General features: G+C 45.6%; 1 protein-coding gene across 6 annotated transcripts in view; it reads left to right on the forward strand.

Moving 5' to 3' along the window:
* The window catches only part of STK24 (serine/threonine kinase 24), a 78,075-nt gene that overhangs the window by 13,921 nt on the left and 53,996 nt on the right, over positions 1 to 10,158 (forward strand). For all 6 annotated transcript variants that reach the window (XM_006027422.2, XM_025208631.1, XM_025208634.1 and 3 more), the window contains exon 2: positions 5,685 to 5,915. In XM_006027422.2, the coding sequence (XP_006027484.1) occupies positions 5,685 to 5,915 (231 nt within the window). The remainder of the gene's footprint in view (positions 1 to 5,684; positions 5,916 to 10,158) is intronic.

The raw sequence follows: 10,158 nt of genomic DNA on the forward strand, positions 1-10,158 counted from the left end.
CTAATGGCTTTCATGGTGAAGATGGAGGCAGAGAACTTGCTGAGCTCTGCAATTACCTTATCCTCCTTGAGTGTTCTTTTTGTTCCTTGATTGACACTGAATCCTTGGCAGGCTTCCAGGTTCTAATGTATTTAACTTATTATCATCATGGTGGTTGTTTCATGTCTCTAGCAAGTTGCCTCTGAAATTCTTTTGTTGGCTTCTTTTAATAGTTTTACGTTTACCTTGGTGTGGGGCACAGCTGTACTGCTATCCAGCACATCCACAGGTTGGAGATAGTAGAATGACCTTTTAGGGAAGGTTAGCTGTGAAATAAGCAGGCATAACTCTGACTAATAAGCAGTCGTGGACCAAGCAGCACCACCAGATGTGGTAAGGACGGCAGATGGCAATGGTTTTCCTCCTGAAAAGTCGCATATATCTTTTGACGTTGCTGTGAGATATTAAGTACAAGTTGCCACTATATAATAAGCCTGGCCAGCCCCTAGCTATGGGTCTGCAAGTCCTCAGTGGCGGAGCAGGTGGAAGAAGATGTTAGAATCTCAACGGCTACAAAGGTAGACAAAGGCTGCAGTGGAACGAGATCCCCAGTTGTCTTGGTTTCCTTGCTGTTGGTCAAGGTCCCATTCTGTCAAGAGCTGCGTGGAAGCTGATGTGCAGCAGCTTCTCTACAACAAAAATAGTCACACACAGGCATTTTCCATGCCAAGCCCTTTGACAACCAGCTAATGGTGACGGGAGCAGGATTGTGAGGTCTGAAAGCTCCTAGTCATGAACAGTCACAAAGGCGGCAGTTACAAAAATGTTGTCTAGCACTTGGATGAGACAGGAGTGCTATTTAACAGCTGTAACTGTGATTCAGTAGCCCTCTTCAGTATCTGCTCTGCTTACCCTACATAGGATACTAGAAGAAGGTGCCCTAAATATAACCTGTCTAATACAGTATTCTGTATTTCTTCCTGACTGATCCCAGTGGATGTGGTTATCCACCTTTACTGCAGTCGACAAAAACAACGAAGACACCTTCATTTTTTGGACGTAGACCATCAGGACCTTCATGGATAACCCTAATAGTGAATGCCCAGAGCACTGCATTGCAATTGTGGCCTGAGAACTCAGACAGCGTAACATCAGTGTAGCTGCAATGAGTGAGAGGCAGTGAGTGGAAGATGGGCAGTTCAAAGAACATGGATGCAGCTATACCTTCTTCTGGAAGGATAAACAGGAAGGAGAATGCTGACTTCACACAATTGGTTTTACTATTAAGCATGAACTGATAAACCAATTCAATGAGTTCCCTGTTGGAATTAATGAACACATCATGACTCTGTCTTAAACTGGTGGGGAGCCAATATTCCACTATTACCAGTGTGCATGCCCTTACTCTTGGTGCCACAGATGAACCAAGAAGGAATTCCATGCCAACTTTGACCCAAGTCCCTTCTGGCATTCCAGAAGGAGACAGACTTATTCTTCTCAGTGATTTCAGATTTGACAGAGTCGGAAGTCAAATTTCAGAGTTTGGCTGGATTGATCTAGTTGGGGATGGTCCTGTTTTGAGCAGGGGTTTGGACTACATGACCTCCTGAGGTCGCTTCTTTCTGTGATTCTAAGGGGCTCTGATCTCTGGAATGGAGCCATCGACAAGGAGTAGGAAAGGTTAACTCTAGTGGCATCCTCCCCTAAATCAAATGCACGGAACATGGACTCACCATCACTAACACCCTGTTCTGCCAGAAAACAGGCAGAAGACATCATGGCAACATCCATGATCTAAGCATTGGCACCTGATTGACTATGTCATCATCCATGCCAACGATCACAAAGATGTCTGCATCACTCAAGCTATGCTAGGAAATGATGATTGCTGTACTTATCACCAACTCATCTGCTTGGTTAGGTCACTCAAACTGGCTCCCAAATGACAGCTGCAATAGAAGCAATGCTGATGGCAGATCAGTGTCGAAGGACTCAGGGACCCAAGCAAGCGAGACATCTTCTACCAGTGACTTAACAAAAAAACAGTGAATTCCAATCAACAACAGTGGGAGAATGTCAGCAGCCTTTGGGGTGCTCTCAAGGCCAGTGTCATTTAGCGCCTTTGAAGAGACACTTGAATTCTGTACCAGGAAATGTCAAGACTGGTTTGATGAGAATGACCAGGAGATCCAAGAGTTGATTGATCGCAAGCACAAGGCCTTTTGTGCTTGACAAAATGACACCAACTACAAACAAAAGAAATTGAATTTCCAACAAGCCAAGGCAGAGGTCCAAAGGCAGACACATGAGATGAACAAATGGTGGGAAGACGAGGCTAAGGAGATTCCACATCTGGCTGACATCCATAATATGCATTCAAGCACTGAGGGACCAACCCCCTTGAAACTTGAGATGCACCAATACATCAGTCCATATCGTATTGGCATTGATAAAAGGAAAATTGACATTTTTGGCAATTGTCTTTTTTGACTGATGTGGCTGATTAACGTTGCCAATAAATGCCACATGCATTTGTGCAGCTGCAGCATGCACACGGCCAGGAGTGCAGCCTGCTAGCTTGGAGAGCAGCTTATGGCTGGTAAATCTGTGGAGGGAAGGGGTGCGAGTGCAGATTGAGGCCCCCCATGGTGAGGGATGGAGGAAGGGAGTGGGGCAGGGGTAGATGCTGCTCAGCCTGGGTGGGGTGCAGGATGGAGCTGCTAATCATATAGGGGGTGTGGGGAGGTGGGGAAAAGGGTGTGGGGGGGTATAGATTCAGGCTCCCTGCAGTGAGAGAGGGAATGGGACTGGAACAGGGGCAGGCACTGCCCGGGCAGGGTACAGGACAGAGCTGCAGCTTGTCAGGGGGGTTTGCTCCTGCTGCTGTGCACATCCCCAGGGAAGGTTTGGGGGGCATGTGCCCCCGGATTTGTGCGTCCAGTGAGGGCGGGCTGTGTGCTCGGGGCTGGGGCTGCTCCAGCCTCTTCCCAGTGGCTGGGGTGGCCAGTGATGGGACTGGGAGGGGGCCCTGCAGCCACCACAAAATTTGCTGTAGCCTCCCCCATAGTTCTCCCTCCCAGTGCTGCTGCTGCCTGCCCCACCCTGCCTAGCCTGAGCATAGCTGCTGGGAAGAGGCTGAAACAGGCAGAGAATGTCATCATTGTCTCTCTTCTCCATGACAGTATGAGAGTGGTGGTTCTCCGTAATGGATCTATCATAGATCCCTTTGTGGTTAAAATGAGCGTTAAGCTAGGCTGCCTCATTGCTCCAACACTTTTTCAATATTCCTTGCCGCAAGGTTACATCTGATTATCAACCAGCTTCCAGCCAGAGCGGAGCTAAACTACCAAACGGATGGTAAGCTGTTTGACTTCAGCCAACTCCAAGCCAAAACCAAGACCTCCTCCACCAACAAGCTCCTAATGAACAGTCCCAGCTCCAGTAATCCAGATCCACAGTGAGTCTCTGGAGAACATTGAGTATTTCCTGTACCTTGGAAGCCATCTCTTGCAAAAGGCTGACATCGACAAGGAAATCCAACATTACCTCAAATGTACATGTGCAGCCTTTGGATATCTGAAGAAACAGGTGTTTGAAGATCGCGATATCAGATCCAAAACCAAGTTAATGTTTTATCAAGCAGTTATGATTTCCCCCCCCCCTCCCCCCCGCCCTTTTGCTGCATGGAGCTGAGACACTGTATAGGAAACGTCTAAACTTGTATGGAGCTGGACACCGTACAGGAGACATCTAAATTTGTTGGAGAAGTACCATCAATGCTGCCTGTGGAACATTCTCCGAATCCAGTGGGAAGACAGATGCACCAGTGTTAGTTTCCTGCATGCAAACAACATGAGTATTGAGGCAATGATCATCTGACATCAACTTCGCTGGACTGGCCATGTCATCTGGATGTCTGACTCCAGATTCCTGAAGCAAGTTTTATTTTCTAAGCTGAGCCAAGGTGTACGCTCAAGAGGAGGGCAGAGAAAGTGCTTCAGGGACGTCCTCAAGGCCAACTTAAAAAAAAAGAAAAAAAAAAAGAAAAAAAGCAATATCATTGTCAACTTATGGAAGGCTATTGCCCAGGACTTCCCCAAATGGACAAAGAGTCTGCTGCAGGGATCTCAGTACTTTGAAACCTCAGGACAACAACAGGAGATGGAAAAGCAGGCTCAGTAGAAACAGCGTGTCTTGGAGCCACTGAATTTCAGCGTCACCCACCCCACGCAAACGTGTCTGAGCTGCAGTAGAGTCTGTTGATCCCAGATAGGCCTCATCAGCCATCTTTGGACACAGATAAGACAAATAATGTGCAACTGCAAGGGATTGCCGAAGAGATATAGCTTGTTAGAGTTCATGTTTTATTCTGTGTTCCTCACTCAGTCAAAACTTCCATTTTTTTTTTAATGGCATGTCTTTTGTCTTTATATATTCTCCTTTAACATTTATTCATACTGGTTCTGTTTTGGTTTGTGTACTCTTTTTGATCTGCGGTGTGAATTTCATTTGTTCCGCCAGTATAGTGTGTTAAACAATCATCTAGAATCTTAATCGCATGTCAGGCTTTTGTTTGAATGTAGCTGTATGTTCTGGTTGTTTGGAAGGCTTTTTTATGTCCTGTCCAGCCAAGCCCCCATTATCAGGAGTTCTTGATTTTTAACCCCTTTCACTTGCCATTTCGTGATTGGAAAGGACCTTTTGTAGTAATGATCATTATAGCAGGATCAGAGTGATAATGTTGGTCTTCACAAATAAAGGGTTGAAAAATATGAAGTGGTATAAATGTCTGTATACCAAAAATGAGAAACTAAGTAAAATTTGAAATTAAATGCGTGACAGTGGAAGATGCCAGAGGCAGAGTGGGCAAGCTGTTCTAAATAAGTTGACAACCACCCAATCTATGGCTGTTTATGTGCTGTCACTTGATGGAGTTGTGTTTCGAGCAGTGGTTGTGTCAGATGAGCAAGATTGCGTGACAGTAGCTTGATGGCCCTGCTTCATCTAGCAGGGGTTCTGTGCTTTCAAAGAAAAAAAGACTATTCCTGCTAGAAATCTGCTTTGGTTGTGAGGGGGTGGAGAAGGGTGCAGGAGTAACTTGGAGAGAACAGGATGGCTCCTGTCTGGGCTCCATAGTCAGAGAGGACTGGAGGAAAGAAAGGGCTTGCTTTCTCATCAGATGGAAATAACAGCATAGATTTAGAATACGAGATGGGAGCTGAATCTCTAAGAGGAGATGCCACTTGAAGAAAGTCAGCAAGACCCAGAGTTCTGTGGGGAAAAATATAGAACCCAGTAGTGAAATGAAGAAACTGAATTTGGGAAAATGCTTGTTTTGCTTTAAGTTGTCTTTTGAATTGTGATGTTGTTAACCAGATTCCGGGAAGGGATGTTTGAGACTCGGAGTCTGGGTTCAGTAATTGAATAAGAAGGGGAAACAGGAGCAGGAGCAGGGTCTGAAACCAGATTGGGTAAAACCCTACTGCAAGGATTGTGGCAATACGATCCAAATATAGGAAAAGGAGAGGATACCTGGAGTCTTTAAATTATGCAGGAATAATGGATTCATCGTAGAAAAGGTACAATACCATTATATGTAAGATTTTATAATAAACTGTGTGGAATATTCTTTGATGTCTGAAAATTTTGACACTCATTTTAACTCTAGATGCATTGAGTATATTTCTATTTTTGTATTTTAACAGAGTTTAAAAGCAGATCCAGAAGAGCTGTTTACAAAACTGGAGAGAATTGGCAAGGGATCTTTTGGTGAGGTTTTTAAAGGAATTGACAATCGGACTCAGAAAGTAGTTGCTATAAAAATAATTGATCTGGAAGAAGCAGAAGATGAAATAGAAGATATCCAGCAAGAAATCACAGTGCTGAGTCAGTGCGACAGTCCATACGTAACAAAATATTATGGATCCTATTTAAAGGTAAGAAAATTATTCCTCTCTCTCTCTCTCTATTTTTAATAGTGAAAGATTTCATTCAGCCATGAAACTGTGGATGTTTGTAAGGACCACAATAGAATAACAGCATTCTAATTTAAAGGGGAAATGTTTTGATCCTTTTGATTTTAAAGACCAAATGAACCACTGTATTTTGTGGAGATCTTGTGGCAAGACTTTGGTTAAGAAGAAAGCAGTATATGTGTCTGTTTTGTCCCTTTACTTTAAAGGTAGAAGGTAATTATTTTGTCTAATATTAATTTGTCAGCAGTGTTATATTATGGTCTTAACAAAAAGTAACCTGTTTATATCAAGTAAATATTATAAAGGTCATACTCTTGGACTTTAAGATTAGAACACATTGAAAATATAATTTAAAAAATAACACAATTTAAACTACTCTAACGGCTAGTACACTAAGTTTAACTAGTTTTGTTGGGCTTTAACTTGAAACAGTATATTTTTAAGAACTAAGATGTGTTTAGTTTTGGCTCCACTCTTGACCTGAGCATCTTGTCACAGTTCCCAATTCAGATATCTTTATATGTGGGATAATAGGTTCCATTCAGGTTTTGAATAGGGTACAACCTGAAAGTACAAGTTTTATTGATCTGATCAACTTTTAGCCTGAATTTCTTTTCCTTGAATCAGCACTGAGCTGATTTATATGAGATGAGTTCTATGCTGCTAGATTCTTAGAAGAAGTAATACTTATTATGACTGGCATTCTTCATTCCTTATAAAAGGTAGCAAGCCACCTTGGAGATTTTGGCACTCTTTTGTCTGACTGTTACGTCTGCGTAGTTCACTCTTCTTGTCACTGAAACTGCTTAAAGGAGGGCAGAGCTTTCATTAATGCCTTGAAAGATGGCTCAGAGGTTTTAAATCGTAGAAAATACCTGAAGTACAATGTTCTATCCACTTCCTTCATCCTAGGAACTTCCTGCTTCATTTGTGAAGATATATTCTAAAAAATTAATTATTAACCCGTCAAGATTTCTGAGGTCATTTGGTTGCAGAGTAAGAATGGGTTGCTCAGTGGATCAAGAAGACGCATGGCTAACCCTGCTAAGATAGTCCACTCTCTACATGCTGCTGTCTGGACTTAGCTGCCCAGGCAGCTTGAGAATGTGAGCTCTAGGGATATTGTAAGTAATATAAGATCTAATGTCATGTCTTTGCTGCCTTTGTGCAGACTTTTTTGAGAACAGATCTAAAAAACAGCAGGAAGGCTGTGAAGCACATGGCTGAACAAAATAAATGGTCTCATTTGTAGCTTTCTTTCTTTCTTTTTGGAATCTCTTGACCAAGGATTGTTGGTTACATGAAACATGACTTTTTAGAGAGGGCAAAAGCAACATTTCTTCTTAGAATTTTTTCTTATTAAAGTCTGACCTGTCTTTTCATAAAAATCAGTCTTGTATTCCAAGGGAAATGTTCCTCATGAATTCTTAAGATCATTTCTTCCATTCCCCACCTAGACATTTCTCCTAGAGGCATAGTGGTGAATGTGCTTTTCAGAAGAGAAGACTGATAGCAGTAAACTAATTTTGTTTGATAGCAATGAATACACATGATTGAGTACAGTAATTTCAAAACCACATGGTTCCTTCCTAAATAGAGGACAGTCCTTTTGAGAATTTAGGAACTAAGGAGGCAGGGTTGAGTGGCACCATATAAACCAATTCAGAGAGCAGCCACCCTGCCCTGCCTTCTGCTTTTTAATTGAATGTATTATTTATTGTGATAGACAGAGTCTCTATCTAAGACAGATTGAAAAAGATCCAAGCAAGAGTCATGGGCCTCACTGGGGCATGTCTTATGTTTTTGTAGTAAATACATTTTTAAACATAAATCTAACTGCTATATCAGTACCAGATGTGTCAGTATTCATGCAGGTCAAAGTAAGGCAGTAGAATGGGTGGGAGGAAAAGTGACTACAGGTAAAAAAAAAAAAAAAAAGGACCTGGGTAAAAGGAGAGGAGGATAAGTATATGGTAGCCAGTGTGAGAGAGATGTGCAGCAATCAATGTCACTATAGCAATTAGGAGGGGGAATATACGTTTCTTAGTTAAATGAGTGATATCAGGAGGCTGTGAAGGTAGTACTGACAACTGCCTCTGTTACCATTGCTCCGTATGTACATAAACTGTCAAAAGGTACTTAACTAAACATTATTTTCATTTGTAGTTAAAAAGCGAGCAACATATGAAATTACTTGAGTACATATCTAGTGGATTAAGATCTAGAGCACTGGTTCCCAAACTTTTGATACCTAGGGCACATGTTTTTTTTCTGAACTACACCCAAAAATGTGTCTGTAAGTCTCAGGGTAATGTATGGGTATGTGTTTTAGGCCCAATTGCCTACTTACACATGGTTGAGCGTATGCAAGTCATGAGGCCTGTGTGAATAGGGAAGTATCCGATTCAAATTTGGCCGATTTTGGAGTATCGTGATTTGATTCGGATCGCTATCCTGATTCGATTTGGCCGAATCAACTTTGGAAGATTCGGCGCTGATTTGGACAGATTTGGTGATTTGGATTGGCGGGAGAGAGACAGGCACAGCTGGGCAGCTGCAGATTCTCCTGTGGCTCCTCCGGCTGTGCCTGCCTCTCTCTGGGCAGGGGTAGCTGCAGGAGAAGCCCCCATGGCTGCCCTTCCTGGCTCCAGCCTAGCCCCGGCACGTTAAAAAAAAAACACCCAGAAAACCCCTGTACTCACTGGCTGCAGAAGCAGCGATTGGGGCCTCTGGGCGCTCATGGCGGAGCCCCCCGCACAGTGTGGGGTAGTGGGGATTGCCCCCACCCGCCTGGTACCCGATTGAGGCATGCTACCTTGTTTGGGGCAGCCTCCCCGTGACATGGGTGCAGTGCGGCTTGGCAAGGTGCTGCATGCTTTCTGGGACCTGGGGCTGAGCATTGCCGGGCTCCGGTTGACACGTGGAGATGCCTCAGCTCCCAGGTGAATAGAACCAGGGGCTTCCCCCTGGGAAGAGCTGGGGGAAGTGATCAGAGAGCTCCAGCTAAAAGCTGGAGCCGCCCCAGCTCCCAGGCAGAGTATGGTGCCCTGCCGAGCTGCACTTCACCCCCACCATGGGGCAGCTGCCATGAAGCAGGGGATACAATCCCTGCTGCCCCGCGCTGCGCGGGGTGGCTATGCCACGAGTATCCAGAGGCCCCAATAGCTGCTGCTGCAGCCAGTGAGTTTGGCCGGGGTGGGGCTTTAAGTGCTGGAGGCTGGGCCAGGCGTGGGATGGGGCTAGACAGGGCAGCCATGGGGGTTTCTCCCACAGCTCCTCTGGCTGTTCCTGCCTCTTCCCCAGCTGTGGGGGCTATGCCCTGCTGCCGCTTGCCCAGGTGGTGTTGGGGGGAGGTGTGATGCAGGTGTAGCTTGCTCTGGGTGGCAGCAGGGCAGAGCCCCCACTCCCAGCGCTGCTGTGCCTACATCAGCACTGGGAGCTGGGGCTCTGCCCTGCCGCCACTTGCCGGCCAGCCAGCACGAGGGGGCATGGGATGTGGGCGTGGTAGCGCTGGGAGCAGGGGCTCTGCCCTGCTGCTACTGTCAGCTGCCTGTTTAGTTTATGGCTGAATCTGAATCGTCCGGATCTTTTTCCGAAGCTTTTCCAAATTGATTCGGAGCTTTTACTTGGTCTCCTGATTCAGTTCAGATTTGGAGATTCGGTCCCAGAATTGGGCCAAATCTCCTCCAAATTGAATTGGCTACCGAAGCTTCACACAGCCCTACAAGTCATGTATGTATATACATGACTACTTGCCTTCCACCATGTATATCAGTGGTCTCCAACCTTTTTATGGTGAAGATCACTTTTTGGAAGTAAAGGGCACCCCAGGATCTATCGTGCCCTCCCTCTGCCCCACCCGACCCTGCCTCCTGCTCCATCCCTACCTTGTCCCATGCACCCCTGGACTGCAGAGTGTCCCAGACTGGGCTGGGGCCCAATCCCACATCTGTACTGCGGCTGCGCTGAGCTGCGCCCACCTAGTGGCCAGACGAACATGGCGTCAGGCCCCGGCCCCGGGCTGGCTAGGTCTGCGAGTCTCTGTGGTCCAGAGGTGTGTTTTGGGGGGGCGCTCCTGCTGCTGGGCGCAGCCTGCCAGAGGCCCTGGTGGCCTGTGCTCCCTAACCTGTGGTCCAGAGTCCCTGGGCGACTGTGCCCTCCCCCACCTATGCTCACAATAAGGTAGCTGCTGCTGCAGGCTGCC

This window comes from Alligator sinensis, unplaced genomic scaffold (genome assembly GCF_000455745.1).
Source record: "Alligator sinensis unplaced genomic scaffold, ASM45574v1 scaffold744_1, whole genome shotgun sequence".
Taxonomy (NCBI): Eukaryota; Metazoa; Chordata; order Crocodylia; family Alligatoridae; genus Alligator; species Alligator sinensis.